Source organism: Moschus berezovskii, chromosome 4, assembly GCF_049115385.1.
Source record: "Moschus berezovskii isolate FMDL1 chromosome 4, NW_MosBer_1.0, whole genome shotgun sequence".
In the NCBI taxonomy this organism is placed as follows: domain Eukaryota; kingdom Metazoa; phylum Chordata; class Mammalia; order Artiodactyla; family Moschidae; genus Moschus; species Moschus berezovskii.
The window spans coordinates 104,788,166-104,815,369 of NC_142463.1; the positions used below are offsets into that span (position 1 = coordinate 104,788,166).

Sequence of the window (27,204 nt, forward strand, 5' to 3'; positions counted from 1 at the left end):
ATTTCTTCACGAGGGGGGGTTAAAGGCCCCCAAAATATGCATATGTGAAAAGGCCAAAAAGCAACCGTCCATGACAGGGAGTCTTAACTAGAAAAGGAAAAGAGGACAAAACTGGCAGGCTCGGTGAAAGCACAGCCGGCAACGTCCCGGACGAGGAGGTGAGGGGGAAACAGAGATGCATGGGCTCGAGGGGGCGTCAGGGCTGGAAGGGAGACTGCCGCGAAAAGCTGCGCGGCTTCCCAGATCGGCCCCGAACTTCTCGGTGCAGTCGGAGCGGCGCCCCCTCGCTGGAGCGGGGGCGGCTGCGGGAAGCAGAGGAAGGGGATGCTGCCGGGAGGAAGGGGAGGGGACTGGGAGGTGAAGAAGGGGGTGGGTGTAAGACCTGGGGCTGGGGAGCTGGACCGAGGGAAGCCAAGGCCGCAGAGGTGACCGCTAGGGGGCAGCGCGGCTCGCCGGCCGGGGGCTGCCCTCGAGGCTGAGACCCTGGCTCCCGGTCCCTAGTTGACCCTTCTGGCAGAAAGACTGAACATCGCTGCAATAGAGGAGAAAAAGGATTCCCTAATTCTCTGATCCCAGGATTAGCCTAAAGATTATTAATGAGCTCAGTAATCTGAGCAGGAGCAGTGAGGGCTCCGCCTCCAGTTCTTGCACAGTTATTTGTACAGCTGGTGGAGCAGTGGGGACGTGTCCAATAGAAAAAGGTCTTCAGATCATGGACTCTTCAATTCCATTTCTCCTTCCCTAATCATTCTCCTTTTCTCACAGATTTTCTTGAGCCAGCAGACATCATCCCCTTCTCTCCCTTTCCAGAAGGACCTTTCTCTCTCATCTCTCTTTTTAAAACATCTATAGAAAAGGACATTCTATGATTTACCCTCAGCAACTTAACATTTTTGGCCATCTGAGACTGTATTTTCATTGTACCTTTTGATTCACCCAGTCCACAAGAGATGTTCTTAAGCATCTATGTTCATATGTGCTTTGATAACAGTGAAAGAAGTGCCCCACCTAAATTTTTCTATCAATAAGCGAAATTACTCTCTTGCAATAGAGTACGTTGTTGTGAAGAGCTCAAGCACTTCATCAGTTATTAAAACATACTTATTGAAAATTCTTGTGTGTTCGTTTGGGAGGGGAAGTGGATGCTCTGCTATTTTATTAATCTCCAAAGTTTTGGAAGGCGAGTTAGATCAGTAGGGAAAGTGGAGGTTCATTCACTAAGGGAGAATGTTTTCCTTTTGTTTTTAGTAATCAAGGGAGCTCAGAAGTGCCTAGACTGTCTTTTATCCTTAGGCTGCATCTCTCATCTGGTGGTATATGGGAGAATGACACATAGTCCCCGAAAAATGCCATCATTTTAAAAACACATTTACTTTTAACTTAAAAGCAAAGAGTGAGCATAAGGGGAGGAAAGAACCTTGAACACATATCTAGGAAACTTTTCTTTTCTATCAAATGATTAATGCAACAGCCTATTCACATTCAGAGCCCAAAGTTTAACTACAATTTATAATAAGAAATAAGGTTTTTGGTGGCCTGTTTAAAACAATGGGATGAAACATTTGGGTCACTTGTCATTTAGAGGTGCTGATACACAGACTTGTAAATATGATTGAAGAAAAGTAATAAAATTGACATATATATGAAAGCAGACTGTAGTGGACAAAATTGATGCCTCAAAAATATTTTGTTAAGAGTTCAGGTGCTAAGGACACCAGTTGCAGTGGGATTAAAATCAACTTAATTAAAGGATCTTGTTTTCCAGAAGTATCAGCTTCCCAGGAATGTGAAGCAAACGAGGTATCTCCTTAACCAGATACCTCAGCCTACAACTGCATATTTTTTTGTGGTGGAGAATAGAACTGAAATTTCAATATTAGGAGAATTTAATCTGCTGCATGTCAACATTTCTCAACATTCCCGTGTAGGACGTTCTTTCCCTTTGTGATCAGTTATCGTAGAGGTGTTTTAGGCTTTGTTTTGTTTTTCATTTTTTGAGGGGGAGGTGGGGGAATGTGCTGTGTGACTTGAGGCAGGATCTTAGTTGCCTGACCAGGGATTGAAAGTGTTTAGGGCTTGGTGATACTTTTTTATATATAGATATAACACATTGGCAGGCAGATTCTTAACCACTGGACCACCAGGGAAGTCCAGAGGAGTGTTTTAATAGCTTGTTCAGGTAATGGTGATTATTATTCTTCTATGTTACACAAAAACCCAACAAGTAGCAATTTCTTAAAAGTTAGTTGCAATGAGGAATCTGAAACCATGTCAATGAATGTTTTATACTTGATTACCTTAAAACCCATTGATCTGCTTTCATTTTGAATGACCCTTTTTACCTGAGCATAATTTTGTGACATATATGGTTCATTTGAAAAATATTGGTTCACCAAATAATGCCCATCATCCAAATGTTGATGTATTTTATGCAATATTTAAAAATCACAGTTATTAGTATCACCACTCATTTTATCAGAAAAGTTTATAGGGACTTCCTTGGTGGTCCAGTGGTTGAGAATTTGCCTGTCAATACAGGAGACACGGGTTTGATTCCTGGTCCAGGAAGATTCCATATGCCACAGAGCAACTAAGACAAAAAAGTACAAGATGAAAGCAAATAAATAATACAAATTAGATTTATCCAGAACAGCCATTTCCTCACTTGTTGGAAAATCTGTGATGTGTGGTGATTATAGACCATTCAGACAATTCTGCATTGCATACAGGAGCTTCTCAGTATCCTGTGCATCTCTGAATTTATACCCAGGCCCATTTCTAATTTACTTTACAACAACTATCAATTTAAATGGTCATTTTTTTTAAGACAATCTCCACCATTTATTGCCTTTGATTTCATGTGTTTAACAGCAGCCTTTTTTCTTTTGGCTGTGCTGGGTCTTCAATGCTACGCTTGGGCTTTCTTCAGTTGTGCAGACGGGAGCTATTCATTGTTGTGGTGCATGGGCTGCTCCTTGTGATGGCTTCTCCTGGTTGGCGCAGGCTCCAGGGTGCTCCATCCCACGGGTGGTCAGGCTTAGTTTCTCCCCAGCACGTGAAATCTTCCCAGATCCAGGGATTGAACCCACATCCCCTGCACTGGCAGGCAGATTCTTATCCACTGCACCACCAGGGAAGTCCTTTTTTTTCTTTGAATGACGGGGAGTTGACTGTATGCCTTTTACAAGGAAGGAAAAAACTCTCGTACTCAGATGCTTTTATTTTACTGTGAGCTTTCACAAAAATTTAATAATGCCAGCATTATTAAGTGAAAAACTGTAATGATTTTAGACATAACTGTACTTTTATACAAAGTATATAATCTGGCCAAATTGATGACTCTAAAAAACACTCTAGGTGTTGCTGAGACACCTCTGACAGGTGCAGTGACGTCTCTGTTCATTTTTGAAAAAGTGTCCTCTACGTACCCGAGTCTCAATATCCTTGGTTTGTCTATTCATTTTTTTTTTTCGTGTAACACATTATTTCTACCCATGGTTATTTTGAAGGGATGCAATGCTGTTTTATTGAGTCTTTAAGCTAGAAAGGCAGCAATGTGTTTCATGTATTTTCAAAGTATTTTACTGGAGATTGAACATGAGGGAACTACAGTTTAGGGCCTGAAACTTTGCAAATGCCTGACAGTTCGTATTGAAGTAGAAAAGAAGTGCCTTATCAGATAGTCCACTTGAGAAGTATATTACATATATTCTAATACAAGAGGTCTTCTAAAAACATTTTTACATGCATCTTTCCTTGTGTTTGAGTTACAGCTTCCTGAAAATTTGTGTTCCTATGTATAAAGATGTCTTTGGTGGACTTAGGGAAGAGGTTGCTAGAAGCAGCAAGAAAAGGCCAAGATGATGAAGTGAGAACATTGATGGCAAATGGTGCCCCATTCACCACAGACTGGGTAAGCTTTCTTAATTATTCCCAGTGTGTGCTGTTAGCCTTTTTCTTAAAGACTAAATAGTCTGAATTGATTTTTTATTGTCTTTCTGCCTCAGTCTCCCTACAAGTTTCATTATCTTTGTCTCATCTGAATACATGGTTTTCTTTTTCTTTTAGTTTTCCAAATTGAACAAATCTCCTGTGGATAGATAGGTGGTAATTGTAAGGTATTATGTACTTGTAATTTTCTATAATGTTTTTTAGAGTATTGTCTAAAAGGTTTACTTTTCTCTGGAGTGTACTTGGGTTATAGGCTTCTGTAATTAGCTAGAAATTAAACAAAATCAGTATACTAAGAGTGCATTTCTAAACTAATAAACTCCTGGTTTCCTTTTCTCTAAAATGTCCTCATTAATAAGGAATAGCCTAACCATTTTGTTTCCTTTTTCACTGTTAAAAAACGTTAAAGAGGAAGGTGTAATTTCATGAGTTCGAACAATCAGCTTGGTGAGCAGAGTGTCAGAAGTTCCAGGTCTAGGTTATTACATGGGCTTGCTTAGTATTCATAGATTTTGTTAGCATTGCCTAATTTTAACAATTCAATAAGCAGTGTCTTCTATTCTGAGATGATTAATTCATAACTTTAGAGGCCAACACTTCACAAAAAGGAAGAAAGGAAACCCAGGAGATTAACATTTCTATAAATGGACTTGAAAAGCACAATGTGAGTTAAATCCAGTCAGGCAGAGAGACTGAATATATGAACAGCAAAGAATAAATGAAATAGGTTTTAAATTAAAGAACATAACCCAAAGAAAGGGATAGATCTCTGACCCAAATGGATGCTGATAGATAACTCTGACAGTAACAGTATTTACTGTGAGATGATGCAGACTTGTTTATTGCTATTGACACACTATTGCTAATCTTTTTTTTTTTTTTGGCTGTTCATCTCATCAGTCTTTCTGCTTTGCTTTACTGTGGTAACAGACTTCTATTTCAACCAATTAGATTTGCACCCTAAATTTCACATGTCACTTTCTAGTTTTTGCCCTTTTCTCAAGAATTGTTTTGAACCTGCCTATGCCCCCATGTTCCTGACTCAATATGCTCTCTTCTATTTTTTTAACTTTCACTTTCACACATTGGAGAAGGAAATGGCAACCCACTCCAGTGTTCTTGCCTGGAGAATCCCAGGGACAGGGGAGCCTGGTGGGCTTCCATCTATGGGGTCACACAGAGTCGGACATGACTGAAGTGACTTAGCAGCAACAGCAAGCCCTGTTTAAAATCGTACCCTTTATGGAATTTTACCTGTTAAGTCCACCTGACTTAAAGCCATTATACTTAGCACTTATTAATTGATAGTATGTTTATGTGTCCATTAGTATATTAATTTTAGTTAAATCATTTCTTCAGTTTATCTGCCCAGCCAGATTCTCTCTCCAAGGACAGGAACCTAGGCTTCTCCTGTTCTTCATTTGTATCCCTCCAGTAATGATTTAGGACTTTGCACACAGTTGATATTAAATGCGTATTATTTCCCCACAGCTTGGAACATCACCCCTTCACCTTGCAGCCCAGTATGGTCATTATTCCACAGCAGAAGTGCTCCTTCGAGCAGGAGTCAGCAGGGATGCACGGACCAAAGTGGACAGGACCCCTTTGCACATGGCTGCAGCGGATGGACATGCACACATCGTGGAACTGCTTGTTAGGGTAAAGCAAGAATAGTGGCGGGTCTGTATTGTGAAAAAGACAAATAACCTTCCTATTTTCTTACTTCAACAGGCATTAGGAAACTAGGCTGGGAAAGATTAAATTTAGGACGGTTTATAGCACTGAGTTGTAGCTCTTTCAAGAGTCATCATAGCTATGAGTATTTTATTTTCTAATCTTTTGAAGGCTAAACAGACTATTGATTTTTCTTCATTCTTCTTCTGCAGGTGTTCTTCGCTCTTATGCCTGTTTTTTCAGGCACTCAGCTCACTGTTAATAAATGCAACAAAAATCTGTTCTTTTCCCCTTCCTCTCCCATCTGTTATAATTTCCCAGTGATGTCCTTAAAAGACCCTCTCGTTTAAGGCATTGTGTGTGTCAGCATGCATGAGAATTTTAGACATGTTTTTCCCTTTGATATTTCTTAAACATTTCTAAATTTGAGTATGTGTAATCACTATGGAAATCCTCGGTATCTGGTGATGGGATATTGCACCTGTGCTACTATAACCAGTATCTCTTTGAAAAATTACTTTTTTATGACAGAATGGTGCAGATGTGAACGCCAAGGACATGCTAAAGATGACAGCTTTGCACTGGGCCACAGAGCACCACCATCGAGACGTTGTAGAGCTGCTTATCAAATATGGAGCTGATGTCCATGCTTTCAGCAAGTTTGATAAATCTGCTTTTGACATAGCCCTGGAGAAGAACAATGCTGAGATTCTGGTCATCCTTCAGGTACTGTTCTTTTTATACCACCGCAGTATACTTTAGCTGAAGTTAAGGATTTTTTGTAGGAGCTGAATCAAAACTGAATTTTCTGTATCTTATCAAAGTAGTACTTTCATTATGTCTCAATCTTGTGATTGTCATTAGTATCTTAAAAAAAAATTCTGTAAAGCCCTGAATTATTCGTGGTGATTGAAGAGCAATGTTGTGACCAGTACAAAAATAAGATTTATGTGTGGCTTTAGAATTTTTTTTTCTCCATGAAAATTTCCCTTTTTAATTAAGCTTGACTTGGGATAATATGAAAAGCCTCTTTATGTTTTATAAACATACATCAACTGATGTGAGATAGAACATAGCTCTAAAGCATATTGAGTCGTAAGGAAACTATCTCAGAATTAAAAATCAGCTGTAATGATATCATCCATTGATTTCTTAAGCCAGTATGTGCATATCAGGAAATAACAGGATGAGAGATACAAAAATTAATAGGGCATAGCCTTGTCCTTGGAGTGTTTACAGCATAATGAAGGTAAAGACAAAATATAAAGCAGTACAATACTATACTGATTTAACACTATGATAATAAACAGATACCTGGTAGGTGTTACGGGAGGGAGTTTTGATCATGCTTAAGGCAAAGATCAAAGTATATGTAGACTCTGATCTGAGTTTTGAAGGATCATTAGGCAGAGATGTGAGAAAATGATATTCTAGGCTAGAAAAAGCAAATCAAAGACACAGAGGTGTGAAAGGGCATGGAATGATCAGGAAAGAGTAAGTATTAATAGTTCTGTGCCTAGAGATTGGTCAAGAGAAGCAGAGTTTGGGAGTGGCAGGAGCTAAGACTTGAAAGGCTGAGTTCTGAACATAGGGGTGTTCCATGGTGTGCAAGAGTGTGGACTGTTTTGTGGTGTTCCAATAGAAGCTTTTAAATATAGGATTGACATGAGAAGATTTTTTTAAAGGTGATTGTCTGACGTGTGGTACACTGACTTGAGAGAAGACAATGCCAAAGAACCATATAGTAGTAGTAGTGTTAGTTGCTCAGTCGTGTCCGACTCTTTTTGACCCCACAGATTGTAGCCAACCAGGTTCCTCTGTCTCCAGGATTCTCCTGGCAAGAATACTGGAGTGTATTGCCATTCCCTTCTCCAGAGGATCTTCCCGACCCAGGGATCACATCTGTGTCTCCTGCATTGCAGGCAGATTCTTCACCATCTAGTGACTTTCATTAGGCCAGGCAAGAGTCAATGAGGGCTAGAATTCTGTTCTGTTCTGTTCAGTCGCTCAGTCGTGTCCGACTCTTTGCGACCCCGTGGACTGTAGCCTACCAAGCTTCTCTGTCCATGGGATTCTCCAGGCAAGAATACCGGAGTGGGTTACCGTTTCCTTCTCCAGGGGATCTTCCTGATCCAGGGATTGAACCCAGGTCTCCTGCATTGGAGGCAGACGCTTTAACCTCTGAGCCACCAGGGAAGCCCAAGAATTAAGGAAGTGATAATGGAGGGTAGAAGGGGCAGGTTCAAGAAGGTAACCAGAGAATGGATAATCTGCTTCAGTTGAAACTCATAGCAAAGGGATAGTTGTATGTTAAAAAAAAAAAATAGCCATGTCTGCTGTATTTTCAGTGGTTTGTTTTTTTCTGATGTATGATTCCCTATAGACCAGTTACCCACTTCAGCTTTCAATTCCTTGTTTAGAGTGAGCAGTGTTATAATTCGACTTTTTAAAGTAGTAATCATGTTTGTGGAAAACTACTTATGAAGATAAAAAAAGAAAGATAAGCGTCTTTATACCAAAATTGTGCAGTTATCCCTGAAAGCAAAAATGCAGTGTATGGAAATAGCCTTTAAAATCTGGCACTCATTTATTTGTTTGTTATATATTCTCTTAGGGATTTCCTCAGTGGCAGAATGGAATAAGTAGTTGGACAAAACTCTGGAGAATATTGTTCTCTGTAGATTCTCTGCAGGGATCTTCAGCTAGCACCATGTCTTGTACATAATTGATCACAGAATATTAGTGCTGGAAATTCCTTTTTAGGCTACCCCTTTTATTTTTCAAGTTAAAAACCAGTGTCCAGAGAGGTTAAGTGAATTGTCTAAAAGCTTTTGCAAATATACACCTTTTTTTTTTTTTTAAGGTAAAAATAATTGGGAAAGCAATCTAAGCTATCTGTTGCCCTGGTCTGAGAAAAAAACAGTAGTGTTAATGAGAACTCTGTGGTCCCTAGGACATTGTGTGCCGGAACTAATTCTGCTTGACAGAGCATTGAGCGGGGAGGGGGCATGGCTGTTCAGTAACTGTATAACTGAGGCTAGTTAGTAAGTGTTCTTACTTTGAAATATCTTGTGTTGTTTTATAGGAAGCTATGCAGAATCAGGTGAATGCTAATCCCGAGAGAGCCAACCCTGTGAGTATGGCTACCCCGTTCATCTTCACATCAGGAGAAGTTGTCAACCTCACAAGCCTTGTTTCTTCAGCCAGCACCAAGACAACCTCAGGTGATGTTCTGAGAATGTGACATTTATTTTAGACTTAAAATGAACCGAATTCCAGGTTTTTTTAATAAGATGACTAGATACTCTGTCTGATATCCCCTCCTTTATTAAAATATTCCCCAAATGGAAGATTTATAATAGATTTTAAAACTAATGCTTTATTCTTTCTGGAGGAAGGGAAGATCATACTTTAGGATTATACATAAATGCTTAACTGTGTTAAAAGTAAAATATTCTACAGATTAATCTGTTGAAGGGTTATGTCTGACCCCCAAAATGAAAATATAAGGTGCTTTAATATGGTACTGCTAAGGAAAATAGTTAAATATTTATAGTCTAAATCAGTAACAAGAAAATAAACATAAATGGTTGTTGGATGCTGATATACAAGAGGTAAGTATGGTTATTCGACTAAAGTTTAAGAGTCCTGATTTGTTCTTGAGAACATATAAAACAACAGTGTAGCAAAGAAAGCCCTTGGTGTTGCTCTTTTGACACTTACAGGTGTTTGTTTTAATTTATTTATTTCTGGCTGCTCTGGTCTTTGTTGCTGCTCAGGCTTTCTCTAGTTGTGGCAAGTGGGGGCTACTCTTAGTTGGGTGCACAGGCTTCTCATTGTGGTGTTTTCTCTTACTGAGGAGCACAGGCCCTAAGTGTGTGGGCTTCAGCGCTTGCTGCGTGTGGGCTTAGGAGTTGCAGCTCATGGGCTCTGGAGCACTAGCTTAGTAGGCTTGGTTGCTCTGCAGCATATGGGATCCTCCCGGACCCAGGATCAAACCATGTCCCCTGCATTGGCAGGCAGAGTCTTATCTACTGTACCACCAGTACACAGTACACAGTGTTTATGTTTTAAATAAAAATAAAATATCTATCTAGAAAGGAGCAAATCTACTTTTGCTATACAGCAGAGACAACATTGTAAATTAACTATAATAAATTTTTTTAAATAAAAAGGAGCAAATCAAATTTATTTTCAACATCTCCTTACAGATATTTATTTTACAATGAGAGAAATTATGTCCTTGTTTAAATAAATGTTCCTACTGACCCTTGGTTTCTTTTTCTGTTTCCGATTTTCATTTAAAAATTGCAACTGTGTTCATAGTTGTTTGTAAAATACCAGAGGAAGATCTTGACTGATGTATTATTATTGAGAGGCAGTATAAACTAGAAAGAATAGATACACAGTATACAAAGGTTTTTGCATTCCAGAACTGCTTTCAAATACTGATTTATTAATTGACTAAGATACTTGACCTTAGAAATACTACTTATTTCCCTAAGCCTTTTGTGCTTATATTTTAAATTAGAATATGATAATCTACCTCATGAGGTTGTGGTGAGACTGAGGTTTTGTATTTCAGTACCCATTTTATAGCAGGGCTTCAGTAATAGCTAATGTTGAATGAAAATGTTTAACTTCTCAGTGAAAGTTGACTCTCTCATGCCCACGAGGGGGCAGTAGTGCCCTTCATTTTATAAGCTATCAACTGTCTTAAAATTATGGTTTAGTTTTCAGCTGAATGATTCAAAAAGTTTAGCTTAAATATATGTATATATGTAATCAGAATATTCACAGCCATTTGGGTTTGTTGTGGTTCAGGCCACACTAATTAGAGCAAGTGTTTTTTTAATTCAAAAGTTTTTAGAAGCCAATAAAATAACATGTTTACAACATGGGCTAGAATTAAGTCTTTAGTCTAACTACTGAAATTCTCCAGACTCTTATCTGAAATGAAAGCAAAGCTGAAGGCATGCAGCATAGAGATTCATAGCCTTGGTTCCTGTGGACCTATATAATGCTTGTCCTGTTGCTTCTGGCAAACCTACTTCTTTTTTCTCTTCTATATGTTGACAGCAGCAAATTGAAATTGCTGAACCGTCACATAATTAGAGCTGATCTCTCCAGTGTCATCCTACTCATGAAGCAGTTCTACCTAGCTGTTTCCCTTTAGGGGACTGGCCTATCAGTGCAGATTAAAGAAAGGAGAAAAGTTCTAAGTCAAATTCAGGTTCTGTTGTTGAACTGGGCTTAAGGATTTTCTTTTCCTGAATGGTAGAGAAGCCCTCTTGTTTCCCATCATTCAACAATATTTTTAGGAATTAACTGAGAATGGGCTTCTCTGGTGGTCCAGTGGTTAAGAATCTGCCTTGCAATGCAAGCGACACCGGTTCAGGAAGATCCTACTTGCTGTGGAGCAACTGAGCCTGTGCACCACAAATGCTGAGCCAGTGCTTTCGAGCCCAGGAGTCACAACTACTGAGCCCAAACTGCAACTACTGAGCCCACACACCTAGCGCCTATACTCTGAAACAGGAAAAACCACCACAGTAAGAAGCCTATGCACTTCAACGAAGAGTAGCCCCTGCTTGCCGCAACTGGAGAAAAGCCTGAACGCAACAACAAAGACCCACCACAGCCAAAAATAAAATAAATATATAAATTTTTTTTTTAAGAATTAACTGTAAGTATCCTAGGATTGTCATTTTGGTGGATATTTTTGATACCCAAATCCAGACTGTAAAGATTGCTTTCAATTTTCTATTTGTGACTAAAGATATCAGTTATCATCAGTGCCACCATCAAACTGCAGTGACTGGAGAAGGCAGACTAACTTAAATATTAATCAGGGCAAAACAGAGTTATGAAAGTAAATTTCCTTTTTCTGTAGAATCGTGAGATGCACTCCGAAGTCAAGTACGAATTGCCTTGTATTGGTTCATAAAGAGTAAAAGCTTTGGAATCAGACAGTTAGGTTCTGATCTGGGCTCTTGACATTCACTGTCTGCATGACTCTGGGCAAATTACTTAATTTTTCTGAATCTTAGCGACTAAACCACCACCACCAGTTTTCACTGACTTGGTGAGACTGCCTAGCCAACCATAGCACATGCCCCTAAATCCTGATCTGAAGAGTTTATTTATATAAGCCACATTCTGAGTAGGTAACAAATTGTCACTAAAAATGCCATTTTCCTTCCAAAACAACAGCAGCCATGCACATTTCACTTCATTTGATGGGGGTCTTGTATTAAAACGAAGCAATTAGCACTATTTAACAATAAAGTCCTTTATTTTCCTAGAACTCTCTGGGATAAGTCTAACGAGATCATTTGTATCATCTCTTTTCAGTTTCAACTTTTCAATTTAGTATTCTGTCAGAATACTAAACCTAATTTTTCACAAATGTTCTTTCTTCTTCTTGTTATTGAAGAGAAGTTGGGTGACTCATTATGTTTGAATCAGAGGGAGAACAAAACCCTTAGGTTGGAATCATCATGTGCTAAAAGGTGTATAATGCTTTTCTCATGAAGCAGTTCTACACAAGTAGTCTCCTTTAGCTTGGTGGCCTACCTGATTTGTCCTACTTGAACTTTTAGGTATAACAGCCTTGTTTGTGTGTTTGTCTGTGTGTGTTTTAACTGTGATAAAATAATAGTGTATTTTTTATTGTTAGTGACTTACTGTCACATACATTCCAACCTCCATGAGGGATGTATCTAAAACTTGCTTGATCCTTATTTGTTTCATTTGTGAGTTCTTATGTCAGCACTTGGTATGATAGTCTGAGTGATAAGAAAAACATGAACTAAGCAAGAAAATTAAGAGTATAAGCTGTAGCTAATGTTGCTCTTGCAAGGTCATTAGATTGACACAAGCTCTTTCTGGAGGTCATGCACTCTGTTTCACTAAGACCATTTGGTTCCTTGCGTATGAGAGAATTAAAATAATGACATCATTATTTTCTCCACGCTTATCTTCATTCCCACAGTCATCATCCAAAAGCTTTGAAAGTATTTTACAGATAACTGACTTTTTTTAAGGTATGTTATTGGGAAAACAAAAAGTAAGAGTACATTTAGTGCTTCCCTGGTGGTTCGGGCGTAAAGAGTCTGCCTGCCAGTGCAGGAGATATGGGTTCGTACATGGCGCAGAATAAGCCCGTGCCCCACAACTAATTGAGCCTGTGCTCTCGAGCCCAGAAATTGCAACTGTGGATGCCCTCATGCCCTGGAGCCCATGCTCCACACCAGAGAAGCCACCACAATGAGAAGCCCATGCTCCACAACTGGAGAGTAGCCCCTGCTCCCTGAAACCAGAAAAAAGCCTATGTAACAATGAACACCCAGCACAGCCAAAATAAATAAAATTAGCTAATTATTTTTTTTAAAAAAAGAAGAGAAGTGTATCAGTCCATTTCATTCAGGAGACAAAATTATGTGTGGTATAGTTTAATTATACATAATTTTATTATACATATGTAAGAAATATTTATATATATACAATAAATATATATTATAAATATATAATGTATAAACTTAATTTCAAAAGACTTGTTAGTAACCATGGATAACTATTAAGAGGTGAAGAGAACTCTAAAGAATATAGGAATAGCCAGTATGGGGAGCATTCACTTCTATGTGATAAAACTTAATCTCCTACCAGATGACAGGAAATATTTATAGGATTCAGCTTCAGTATCACAAGGCATGGCAAAGGAAGGTGGATTTGGAGCCCAGTGGCAGTTAATTTGCAATTGGTACAATAAGTTATCTCTAAAATTATAGTGAAAGACTTTGGGAAATGCAATTCATGTTATAAAAGTTGGATTTATGCAAAACTGTTGAGTAATACTTTAGGTTCATAAAATTAGGCATGCCTGTTGCCAGATCTAATGCACTTCCCTCTTGGAACTTAGCTGTAAGTATATCACATAGCTAGAGGAAAAGGTTATGAACAAAGTTTTTTTAAATAACACATCATGACATAACTAATTAACTGTTATTTTTTAGCATCAATTAATTGTACTATCCTTTGACAATCAAAATGTGAAACTTCAGATTTTTAACTGTCCTTGCCCTTGAGGTCAGTCCTAGTCTTCTCACCTCTCTAGCTGCTGAATAGAAGAGGCTGACTAAAGCCCAGGAGGGGCCTGTTCCCTCACCACTGCCGAGCATGGGGTGAGGCATGCTCTGTATGCTTACTGCCTGCTGCCAAGAAGAGCTCTGTACAGCCAGCCTTGGGAGTGGTTGGAACTCTTGGTGTTTTAGCTGCTGATGCTCAGCCTTGACAGTGCCAAGAGAATGATCAGATGAAGAGAATGTAATGGCCCTATACCAAGCGTATTATCTTAATCCACTTTAAAGGAAAACTTTAAACCTTAAGAGTTTTAACACCATGATAATCGGTTTATATAAGTTTGTATTAGAAAGCAAGATTAAGGAAAAGCTGAGATTTTGATTTAATAAGCCATTTTAGTTCATCTCTATTTATTCTCTCCACTGGACCTCATTTGCCTTTTTTACCAAAATAGGTGACCCCCATGCCTCCTCAACAGTACACTTCTCAAATTCTACCACCTCAGTGCTGGCCACCCTTGCAGCTCTTGCTGAGGCATCAGCCCCCCTTTCCAACTCACACAGAGCCACAGGTAGGTAAGGGATATCTGCTGAGTGAATCACCATTTCTTCTTTTGTTTTCAACTCTCCAGCAGATTTAATTTCCGTGAAATGTTAAAGAATTATGATTAGAGACAACTAGGATAAAGGGATCTAGAGTCACTGAGCATCAGAATGAAAAATCACTAAGTGATACAATCAGTCAGCTGAATAATATCAGAGAATGAGTAAGTTACTCCTTTGTATTCTAGCAGCTTCAAGTTTGTTTGCACTGACTCGAGTTATATCAGATTGAAATGTTTAGTCTTATATAGCAGTTTTGGAAATACTCTATGTTGTGTTTTGACTGATACTATCATAGAATGATTCAAAATAGCAGCCTAGATATCTTGGTGTATCAAAGCATCAAAATACATGGGACTGCTACCTCGCTCATTATTACATCCTGTGTACCCCAGGTTGGCGTGCTTCGTTTCACTGGAGATGTTATTTTGGCATTCCCAATGGATTTTTGGAGATAAATCCTGTATAGTGCCCTTCTGATTTTAAAACAGAAAGGTTTCAGGTCCCTTAGCAAGAGCTAGTGGCCTCCAGGGAAAAGGTTTAAGACTTCATATAGGTAAGAGGCAAATAGTTATAGATAGGGGTAAATAGTCATCTAGGAATCTTTCTGGAGCCCTCTGGCAATCTGCTCCATCATAAATGAAAGCAGATTGTTGATTTCTTTCTGCCATAGACATTTGGATGCTGAGAACATTCCTCCAATTCTATTTTTCCAACTGGTACCAACCATAAAGATCTCTACTCAGATGTGTATGAATGAGCAGCATGGCAGAGGAAAAAGCAACGTATTAAACTTGTGCTTGTTAATTCTTGTAATTTGCTGTTTGATGTTGGATAAATCATTTGACTTCTTCAGGTCTGTCTTCTCATCTCTGACATGGTAGTTGGATTAGATTATCTATCAGGGTCCTTTCAGCTCTAACATTTAACTGTTCTTTGCTTCTAAGAAGTGTGAATGCTCTACTTCCATTAAATTGCCTGAATGCATCTCATATGGATAGTCCCTACCCCTGTTGCAAACGTCTCCTTGTGACTCTTTAGATACAGAAATTTCATAGTAGTAGGAGCTGTTTCCCCTAATAGTTACTGGGGATATTTGACTAACCAAAGTGAAAATCTCTATTCAATGTGATACATGTAAAGTTCTTATTAATAGAAAGGTACCTGGCCCATAGTAAATAGTGTTCATTGCTATTAATGTTATTGTTGATCAGTCAGATGGGAGAAGCCACCTGTTTTTATCTATCAAACTTCTTTAGTGTTTTGACTTCTTGACATGTTATTTTGTTAATTCTCTATTAAATGCCTTTATTTCTTATAGAAATAGGTCTACTCTAATTTATAGTTATATTTCTAGTCTCTGTAGATTTATCTAGACTTTCAAGATACTTCCTGAAAAAGGAGTCCCAAGATCAAGTATGTTGGGGAAACTCAGCATATCTTATTTTCTATCAGAGAGTCACAATGCTCATTTGTCTATTAGGGTCTCTGATACTTAAACTACAAAATAAAAACAAAAATTTAAGCATATTTAAACAAACATTTTGAAAATTTATTTGTACCTAGAACTGGTCTTTAGTGAAAACTAACATGAAAATTCTGAAAGAGATGGGAATACCAGACCACCTGACCTGCCTCTTGAGAAACCTGTATGCAGGTCAGGAAGCAACAGTTAGAACTGGACATGGAACAACAGACTGGTTCCAAATAGGAAAAGGAGTACGTCAAGGTTGTATATTGTCACCCTGCTTATTTAACTTATATGCAGAGTACATCATGAGGAACGCTGGGCTGGAAGAAGCACAAGCTGGAATCAAGATTGCCAGGAGAAATATCAATAACCTCAGATATGCTATGGCAGAAAATGAAGAGGAACTCAAAAGCCTCTTGATGAAAGTGAAAGGAGAGTGAAAAGGTTGGCTTGAAGCTCAACATTCAGAAAACAAAGATTATGGCATCTTGTCCCATCACTTCATGGGAAATAGATGGGGAAACAGTGTCAGACTTTATTTTTTGGGGCTCCAAAATCACTGCGGATGCTGATTGCAGCCATGAAATTAAAAGACGCTTGCTCCTTGGAAGGAAAGTTATGACCAACCTAGATAGTATATTAAAAAGCAGAGACATTACTTTGCCAACAAAGGTCCGTCTAGTCAACGCTATGGTTTTTCCAGTGGTCATGTATGGATGTGAGAGTTGGACTGTGAAGAAAGCTGATCGCCTAAGAATTGATGCTTTTGAACTGTGATGCTGGAGAAGACTCTTGAGAGTCCCTTGGACTGCAAGGAGATCCAACCAGTCCACTCTGAAGGAGATCAATCCTGGGTGTTCATTGGAAGGACTGATGCTGAAGCTGAAGCTCCAATACTTTGGCCACCTCATGCGACGAGTTGACTCACTGGAAAAGACTCTGATGCTGGGAAGGATTAGGGGCGGGAGGAGAAGGGGACGACAGAGAATGAGATGGCTGGATGGCATCACCAACTCGATGGACATGAGTTTGAGTGAACTCTGGGAGCTGGTGATGGACAGGGAGGCCTGGAGTGCTGTGATTCATGGGGTCGCAAAGAGTTGGTCACAACTGAGCGACTGACCTGAACTGAACTGAACTGAACATGTCAGTGAAAACATTTTAGAAAATACTGTTCTAATGCATTTCAAGTTTTTCTATTCCTGATATTATCAATTTCAAGGAGGCTGAAATTACTCCTATTTTTTAAGCTGTAATTTTATGTTTACTTTTGTTATCTCTAGCTAATTCAGAAGAAATCATAGAGGGAAATTCCGTTGATTCATCAATCCAGCAAGTGGTGGGGAGTGGAAGCCAGAGGGTCATCACCATAGTGACCGATGGAGTCCCTCTGGGTAATATCCAAACTACAATCCCTACTGGAGGCATTGGCCAGCCGTTTATTGTGGCTGTGCAAGATGGACAGCAAGGTGAGTTGTCCCACGTGGACAGTTATTTATTAAAAGATATTTTAGACACTCAACACACCTCTAAAAATGAAGCATTAGGGCATGTTAGGGGAAAATGGGAGAATGCCAGATCCCAGATGGGGCAAAGAATCTCTGGAAAAAAAAAAAAACAACCAAAACCAGTCAAATTCTCCTAATATATATAAAATATGTGAGTAAAACCAATAACCTGATAGAAAAAAGAGCAAGTATTGCAAACTAGTAGTTCACAGAAAATACTGATGGTTCTTAAAAATAGGAAAATTTATTTCATTTATGGCAAGAGAAGTATAAATACTGCACCAATATGCCATTAAAGCACTATGCTGTCAAGGGTATGGGGAAATAGGCACTCTTATAAATCACTGGTAAGAGTGTGAATGCATCCTCTGAAGAGCAAATTGTCAACATGTATCATAGGCTGCACATACCTTCTGGTTAAAAAGTTATTTTTCTATGAATCTATATTCACACACAGAGAAATGACCTATATACTAAGTTATTTGTTACAGCATTATTTGTAATCATCAGATTAAAAAGAATCTAAGTAGAAGTCATTAAGGAACTGGATAAATAAATTATGGTATACCCTACTCCTGAAATGGAATACTGCTGCTGCTGCTGCTAAGTCGCTTCAGTCGTGTCCGACTCTGTGCAACCCCATAGACGGCAGCCCACCAGGCTCCCCGGTCCCTGGGATTCTCCAGGCAAGAACACTGGAGTGGGTTGCCATTTCCTTCTCCAGTGTGTGAAAGTGAAAAGTGAAAGTGAAGTCGCTCAGTCATGTCCAACTCTCAGCGACCCCATGGACTGCAGCCCACCAGGCTCCTCCATCCATGGGATTCTCCAGGCAAGAGTACTGGAGTGGGGTGCCATTGCCTTCTCCAAATGGAATACTATGCAGGTATTAAAAACAATGAGGAGAATTCTTATATACCAGTATAGTCTAATCTCCAAAATACCTTAAGTGACAAGAGCAAGATACAGACAGTGTGTAGAGTATGCTACATTGTATTTTTTAAAGGGATAAATTTATGTGTATATTTGCTAATGTATTTGTAGACTTAGACTGTCTCTGGAAGAACATTCAGAAATATCATTTAACATTGGTTCCCTTCTAGCAGGGCACCTGGGCAGCTAGAGATGGAAGAGAAGCTTTTCAGTGTATATGCTTTTATAGCTTTTAATCTTGGAACCATCTGAATGTATTAGTTATTAAAAAATACTTATGTAAATTTTTTTTGAAAAAAAGAGAAACTAACGTTACAACTTCATTCCTCAGAAATACTAGAGGTTGAAAAAGGAGGGTTGGTATCATTGCCTTTTGTGTCATCAGCAATTTGAGTTGGCCTAAATAATTATGAGGATTTTATAATTTTTAAATTATTTGAATTGATGGATCTTTGCAGTATGGGAAGAAAGAGTAGGAATTAAACCTTTATAATCCAAGCTTTGGTATCATAAGTTCTTGGAATTTTACTTGGAAATATACTACTGATGTTTTTGTGGACATTATCATTTAAAGTTTGGGGGAGTTCACAGAGTAGGTGAGAGACTACTTGTAATGGAATTAAGTAAATGAGAACGGAGTTTTGGGGGTTTTTTTGTTTGTTTGTTTGTTTGCTTTTTTAAGATCGGAGTTGTTTTAAGGGAAAAAAATAAAAATTTAAGGTCCTGCGGCTTGCGGGATCTTAATTCCCTGACCAGGGATTGAACCCGTGCCCCTTGCATTGGGAGCATAGAGTTTTAACCACCGGACCACTGGGAAAGCCCTAGGGGGGAAAAAAAAATTTCGAGATTTTGCCTGGATAAACTGCACTTTTTTTTACAGATGCATTTAACCAGGCTCAAAGAAGGAAAGCCAAAATTTTGTGAATTAACTGTAAGGAATTTTAAATTCCAGACAAAACTTCCATTTCCACTTAACAGATATCTGAGGAGCCTGGTGGGCTGCCATCTATGGGGTCGCACAGAGTCAGACACGACTGAAGCGACAGCAGCAGCAGCAGCAAGATGCTTTCTACTGCTGTCGATTGATGCTATCAATTTTTGCTTTAAACGAAAATCATAATACAGCCTAAAACCTAAATATAATTTTAACTTTTTATTTTGAGATAATTATACATGATAATTCATGTACAGTTGTAAGAAATAATATAGAAAGATCCCATATATCTATCACTCAGTTTCCCCAAGTGATAACATTTTGTATATTAGTACAAATATTTTGTACTATTTTGTGCATGTGTGCTAAGTCGCTTCAGTCGTAATTCAACTCTTTGCGACTCCATGGACTGTAGCCCGCCATACTCCTCTGTCCATGGGATTCTCCAGGCAAGAATGCTGGTGTGGGTTGCCATTCCCTTCTCCCGGGGATCTTCCCGATCCAGGGATTGAACCCGTGTCACTTATGTCTGCTGCATTGGCAGGCAGGTTCTTTACCGGTAGTGCCACTTGGGAATCCTATTGTACTGTTCTGTAAAATATACAAATAGTGAGATATTACAGACAGGAAATTTACCTTGGTACAATCCACCAACCTTTTTGAGATTTTTTGCAGTTTTCTCTGCCTTCATTTGTGAGTTTGTGTTCTGTGCAATTTACTGTATGCGCACCACCACAGTTGAGACAGAAAGCGATTCCATCACAGGGATTCCTTGTGCTCCTCTGTGTCTACAGCTACTTCCCTTCCCACCCCATTCCTAACCATTGGTGACCACTAATCCATCTGTTCTCTATCATTATACTTTTGTCATTTCAAGAATGTTGTAGAAATGGGATCATATAGTATATAGCCTTTTGAAATAGGGTTTTTTTTTCTTAGCATAATTCCCTTAAGGTCTATCCAAATTGATGTTTGTATCAGTACTTCATTTCTTTTTATTGCTGAGTGGTATCCCATAGTATGGATGTACCGTAGTTTATTTAATTGCTTAACTACTTAAGTTGTCTCCAGCTTTTAGCTATATATGAATAAAGCTGTTATGACTCATCATGTACAGGCTTTATAGGAACATAAATTTTCAGTTTTCTGGGGTAAATGTCCAAAACTACAATTTCTGGGTCATATGGTAAATACATGTTCAGTTTTGTAAAAAAAAAAATTTTTTCTACAGTGACTATACCATTTTACATTTTCACCAGCAATTTATGAATAATCCAGTTTCTCCACATTCTTGCCAGAATTGGGTGTTGGATGTTATCACTATTTTTAAAATTTTAGCCATTCTGATAGGTGTGCAGTACATCTTGTATGTTGTGTGCATATGTGTTGACCCTTTTCTCACTTATCTATGAGAAGAGAACTAGTTAAATTAGATATAACTGATGGTAAACTGCTTTCATGAAAGTTTTCTTAAAATTCTTATTTAAGACATTAGACCTACTTTAGATAAGTTATTCCTGCAGAATTGTAAGCTAAGTGGTCACAGCTTCTGATCTATAGTCAGACACTTTTATATAAAAGCTTCAGACTCGGGTCTTAACTGCATGTCTTCCAAACCTGCAAATCATTGCCCTTCCTTTCTGAAGTCGTCTGTATTTTTCTGTTTTTAAAAAATGTGTATTTGGCTCTGGGTCTTAGTTATGGCACATAGGGTCTTCATTACATCATGCAAGATATTTAGTTGTGGTGCACGAACTCTCTAGTTGTAGCGTGCAGGCTTAGTAATTGTGACATGCAGGCTCCAGAGCACACGGACTTCAGTAGTTGCCACATGTGGGCTCAGTTGCTCCAGGTCATATGGGATCTTAGTGTCCTAAAGAGAGCTCAAACCTGCATCCGCTGCATTGCAAGAAGGATTCTTGACCACCAGGGAAGTCCCTCTGAAGTCTTCTTAGTGCCTCTAATCCTTTCAGTTTCTCTCTACAAAGCCATGCCTTACCTGTTGATTCTAAAATCTGAAGAGATATGAACAGTAAGATATCAGAGAATATGTTTTAGTTTGTTTTCTGATTCAAAGTAAGCAAAATCTCTTTGTTTTACTATGTATTCATCACCTCCAATTGGTGTCCTTTGGCTTATAGTTCTAACTGTACCTGCTGGTCAGGTTGCAGAGGAGACTGTCATTGAGGAAGAGGCAGAAGAAGCAGAGAAATTGCCACTGACTAAGAAACCAAGGATAGAAGAGATGACGAACAGTGTGGAAGAAAGCAAGGTAATGCTCTCAGCAGTGGAGAGAAGGCGAAGACTCAAAGCCAGACTTCTCACGTCCTGAACCCTTCTCTTTTTGTCTGCTCTTAGGAATCCTTACCTCTGTGGTTTACTTTTACAGGAAGGCACTGAAAGAGAGCTACTTCAGCAGCAACTCCAGGAGGCTAATCGAAGAGCCCAGGAATACCGACACCAGCTCCTAAAGAAAGAGCAGGAGGCAGAACAGTACCGCCTCAAACTAGAGGCCATGGCCCGACAACAGCCCAATGGAGTCGATTTTGCCATGGTTGAAGAGGTGGCTGAGGTAGATGCTGTAGTAGTCACAGAGGGGGAGATGGAAGAGAGAGAGACAGAAGTGACTAGGACAGTAGGGACCACAGAGCCTCATACTGGAGTTTCCATGGAAGCTGTTTCAACTTAATGTGTAAGGGCCACAACTTGTACTGTGTCCATCTTTTTCCTCTTTAAAAAAAAAATACAGAGGACAAACATTGTGTAAAAATTAAGAATGTCCTAAAGAAGAAAATTATAGCAGGGTACAGTGCTATAGGCTGCAGCTTGGGCTCAGGAAAGCTCTCCATGCAACTGGAAAATTCGAAGCCAAATTTAGGGAACAAATCTTCTGAGGGTCCAAAATAATAAGGACCAGATTTCTCAGCTCACATCATTGCTTGAAGCATAGTGGTAAAAGAAAGGTGGATGTTATGGACTGATTATTTTTTAAATAACTGACTTTCTATCAGAAGATTTTGAAAAATAAAAAAGAAGCTTTTGAAATAATATTTCTAATATGCACATACCCAGGGCCTTTAATAGTTGTACCATCAAGTGACCTGAAACTTTGCCTTAGATTTATGATCTGTACCCATTAGGGAAGAAACCTAATTGGGAGGAGGGATTAGATGTAAGTTTTGGGGAAGACAAAGAAATATATTCTGCTTCCAAAGGAACAGACAGGCACTCCCCACTATCCTGAGTTAATTTCACTGAGAAGAAATCACCTAAGTAAATTTGCATCCATTGTGTGTCCATAGCCCAGATGCCAGTTTAAGAAACTAAAATCGAATTTTTAAAAACTGGAAAGGAAAGAAAACTTGTTGATGTGGGAGAAGTGTATGTAGATCCCAGATCCTCCAACTGCATCTCTGCGATGCTGGAAAGTGGCCAGAAAAGAGGCTCATGGGGTTAGGAAACAGTCTGGTCTTGAGATACCAACTTTGCTCTGGCTAGATTTTATGAAATTGCAATGAGGAGGGTAGTTTGTTGTCAGAACAACTTGCTTCCAAACATTTATGTAATATCAAGCTTTAATATCAACTTTTTAACTTTATAAAATTTTGTTGAGTTTGCTAAGTGTGCCTTTCTGTGGAACTTACATGGTATCCACTCATATGCAAGAAAAGACAGGAGGAGAGAAGGCTGAGGATGTTGTATAGTTTTTATCCATCTGATCTGGGATGAGTACACTGTTCTGTTTTCGTAAGGTCGGGTCTTGTGTGGAGATTTTGTGCTTTACAGGTGCTCAGTGTGTTGGCAGAGGGGATAAGGACAACCAGTGCCATAACGTAAGGAACCAAAGATTCTGGCGAGATCTTGGTCATCTTAATCTCTTCTCTCCCACCATGCCTGCTCCTTTTGCCTAGACACTTTAGAAAGTGTTTCATTGCTGGGGTTTCTTGGAGTTTTTTTTTTTTAAAGAATGGGAATATGGGTGGAGAGAGAGAGAGATTGTGGAGAGGTCATCATCCTGGACTTAACTTTGTTATAAATTAGAAGCAACCAGAGGGAGATGTGAAGGACAGGGAAGCCTGGTGTGCTGTAGTCCACAGGGTCGCAAAGAGTCGGACACGACTGAACAAACTGAACAAGAGGGAGATGTGCCAAGTAAACAGTTGAATGACTGTTTAGAATAAGGTTTTCTTAATTAGCGATCATGGGGAAAACATGTATTTTTAATTTGGAATAAAATGTGACAGTTAACAGGGTTCTGTTTACCTTGATTAGTGAAGTAATTTGCTGCAGTTTTCCAGAGGTGCAGAATCATTTAGGGCTCAAAATAGACTGTAAACATAACTCCCCAATCCAAATTTAACAAAAGTGAAAAGAAAAGTGAAAGTGAAGTCGCTCAGTTGTGTCCAACTCTTTGTGACCCCTTGGACTGTAGCCTTCCAGGCTCCTCCATCCATGGGATTCTCCAGGCAAGAGTACTTGAATGGGTTGCCATTTCCTTCTCCAGGGGATCTTCCCAACCCAGGGATCGAACTCAGGTCTCCCACATTGCAGGCAGACGCTTTACCCTCTGAGCCACCAAGGAAATCCAAAAAGAATTGGCTATTAGAGGCTTATAGACAAAAATATCAGTTTTGAAATGAATCTTGGTTATGGGCCACTTTGGCTAGGTTTTCTCCATGGACCAAGTACTGAGCACTGTCCAGATGATCGGAGATTAGTCTGCACCATTGGGGATGGTGGAGAAATGCAGTGAAGCAGCCTAGGTAAGGGTGAGTGTAAAATGTAAAATGGTGGTATCTGCTGTCAAATCATCCTGTTTCTGTTTGCAGTGTTTTTCCTTTTTCTGAGTCCCTTTGTGAATCAGGTGCTAACAGTAAGCTGCTATTGTGTTCCATTTCAGAGCTTTAGCTTAACTTTAGAGGGACCAAGTGTTATTTTAGATGTGTTTTGTGTGTGTTCTTGGTGTATATATAACTTTAGTTCCTTGTTTTTTTTTTTCTTTCCTGTTAAGGGGGTGGAGGTTAACCTTGCAGAAAATATCTAGGTCCAACCAGCATACTCTCTAAGGTAGCTTCTGATGGAGGTTGATTCCATCCAGCACTCCCTTCTGAATATACAGAGCCCCTACTGTTTGAAGGAGCTGTTTAGAGGTTCTTATAATTTTTCTGTAAAAGCCTATCATTCCCACCCAGAAAAATATCTAATATAGCCCAAGTCATTTTTGATGATGGGGTCTCTGAGATAGGGGGTTTAAGGAGGGGTTAGGTTAGGGAGAGAGAGAAGGGCAATGTTTGGAAAGGGGTGGGTACTAAAAGGGCATTTGTTTTTATTTACCTGGAATAGACCATTTATCATTCCAGAGAAGGGAAATAGGATTTGATCTCTGGTTGTATTGCCATAGAGAGAATGGTAGGTCAGGATCCCTTGAAGTAGTTAATATTAACGACATTATTGGCAGTACCATTATATGATTTTGCATATTTTTCTGGATCAACCTTGGAAGTTGGGAAAATGTTGCTCGGTCTTCTGGGTTTGGGGAATCCAGCTGACCTATTGGCAAGGTTGGATTACAGAGACTCAAATAACAGACAGGTGCTTCAGAGATGGTACTTGAGCAGGAAAAACCTGAAACCTAGGATGACTGCCTATTTTAAAATAAAGCTGCTTTAATAGTATCAGTATTAATATAGAAATTTTAGACCCTACATTAACATTATGGTTTTAAGCTTCCGCCTAAATAAGAGAAAGAAATAAATCTTAATATTTCTGTTCTTGTTCCCGGCTTCAGGGAAATTACTTACAAATGTATAGATGGACATTCCCTTCCTATCACTACCTCTGTGGGATCTCTTAATTATAATGCCATAGTTGAGGTCTCTTACTTGAAATATGAGAGAACTTGGCTTTAGGTTTTCTGTATTTTGAACTCAGCACCTTAAAGGATTTTCTTTTTTCTCTGTCATATCTGTTTCATTATTTTTGGCTTTGCCTCGCCCTCTTTTTCAGCTTTAGCATTGCTTTATTAAGATTTTTGTGTCTGCTCAGTAATACTAGAAATCTGTGGCATAGAAAATGACTTTCCTTTCTTTTTTTATATTGCTGTAAAAGAAATGAATTTACCAGAAGGCTCTCCAGTTGAAGTTAGGTATTTTGTGACCAGTGCATTTTTTTTAATACCCCTTTGCTGTATGTGTATTATTGTGTATGTTTATAAATACATATGAATTTTCCCACTTTTCTCTTTGTTTTGAGGTCCAATTCTAAAAAGTACCTGGTAAAAGCTGGAAATATTTTTTATTTCATTAAACACTTTAGAGAGGGTTTTTTTTTCAATTCATTAAAGGGACTGAGGAAGAAAAAGCATTACTTTGGCCCTTTTCTGAGAGGCACACTCAACAGGCAGTAATGAGAAACCTGAGGAGTAAGGCCCTAGGGAGAGCCAGTACCTAGCTTTGCAGAGATTTCTTTAGCATATAGTGTGATGACATCATGTAAACTGAAAGCTTCAGAGCAGGGTTGGGGGTAGAACTGGAGCTGACTTTCCACAGAGCAAGCCTCCTTTCCACTCCTGTGGCAGCTGTTTTGACTGACATTTGCATGATTTCTTATACTTCTGAATAGGAAATAAACTCTAGATAAAGGTCTGTGGCAGAAGGAGCAGACATTCTATACATCTGCTTTTCCAGTTTAGATACCTCATCCTTTTAAGAAAAGATCATTTTGAGAAATTTCTGTGGCTCTCTCCTAACAAACAATATCATGGATCCCCAGAACTAGAAGACTTGAGACATATAGAGAACTATTCCCAGAAGTTTAATCCAGAATGGCAATTAGTCTTTGTCCAGATTTATTGGAGAATGGCCTCCTATTCTCTGCTCCTTGTGTAGACATCTCTGTATGGCCAGAAAAGGAGTTTTAGAATGGAATACAAGCCAAGCACACCTATGTGCTGCTCTAATTTCTAATCTATTTCCATTTTATGTTCTCCCCTTCTGAGTTAGTGTTCTGTTTCCTGTGCCAACATATTTACCAAGAGAGAGGAGCAAGAAGGATGTGAATTCACTTTAAGTAGCTTTGAACCTCTGGTACTACCTTTTTTTTTTAAGCCTCTCTAAGATTAGGAGGTGGGGTGATATCCCAAGATTGTACTACAGAGCAGTTTGGCTTATTAATGGCAGGAAATTGTGATTCCCTGTCTCTCCCTCCTCCCCTTCCCCTCTAACTACTCTGCTTCTGTGACCCCATTGTTCTTATCTCGTTGAGTCTTTCCCAGGCACTGGAACTTAATTAGTAGGTCATTTCTAATCTATGGGCCTTGTCTTTCCTCTTTCTATTCCCTGCCTTCCCCACCACATTATTTTCTGTTTATTAAGTGGTTTACTCTTAATTCTGAGAATTAATCTAGGTCATGCTCTATATCCTGTGCTTCCTCATTGGTTTCAGGCATCTTGTTCTATCAGCAGTAATAATAACAGCTCCCTTCTCTGGCTTTGCCCTGTGTACTGTCCTTCTGCCAAGGCCACTTGTGTTAGGCCAGAGAAAGGGTAGGTGGGGTGCTTAGCTTCTCAAAACAGCTTCAGTTTTACAAGTTGTCTGACAGCTTTATGTACAGTATATTTTAGGAAAACAAATCTACTTCTCTTTTATTTAGGATTTTGATAAAATAGGGTTTGAATCTGATGAGCAAGTTCGTGTGTGTGTGTGAGAGCATTTATGTGTATGTACACCTATACAAATCTATATTATATATACAATTTTTGTACTATCATTTAAAATAAAAAGATATTTCTTAATAAAATGTCAAAGTCTTACCATTTCAAGTGTCACTGAAATTTTTTCCATCTCCTGAGCAAAACATATCTATTGCCTGGTCCCAGATAAACCTTAAGAGCAAGTTTTCCCCATCCAACTGAACTAATGAAAATGGAACGGTGGGAGGGTGTTGTTTTTTTTTTTGAGGGGGAGGGCGGTGTCTTCTTTCCCCTGTTGAGGTCTCTTCTACTCATTCACACTCTCTACCTTTTCCTTATCTAGCTACTTGTTGATAGTCTT

At 39.0% G+C, this 27,204-nt stretch overlaps 1 protein-coding gene across 2 annotated transcripts; it reads left to right on the forward strand.

The window, feature by feature from the left end:
- Positions 1-20: 20 nt before the first annotated feature.
- Positions 21-26,871, forward strand: GABPB2 (GA binding protein transcription factor subunit beta 2). Of its 2 annotated transcripts, XM_055404036.2 has the most exons (9): positions 21-158; positions 3,774-3,913; positions 5,443-5,610; positions 6,157-6,351; positions 8,711-8,849; positions 14,162-14,278; positions 17,064-17,249; positions 21,294-21,424; positions 21,542-26,871. In XM_055404036.2, the coding sequence occupies exons 2-9, from the start codon at positions 3,806-3,808 to the stop codon at positions 21,839-21,841; spliced, it is 1,344 nt and encodes a 447-aa protein (XP_055260011.1). In that variant the 5' UTR covers positions 21-158; positions 3,774-3,805; the 3' UTR covers positions 21,842-26,871. The 2 variants fall into 2 exon arrangements, with proteins under 2 accessions (XP_055260011.1, XP_055260012.1); XM_055404037.2 differs by lacking the exon at positions 14,162-14,278 and having other exon boundaries at positions 21,542-26,869.
- The last annotated feature ends 333 nt before the right edge of the window (positions 26,872-27,204 follow it).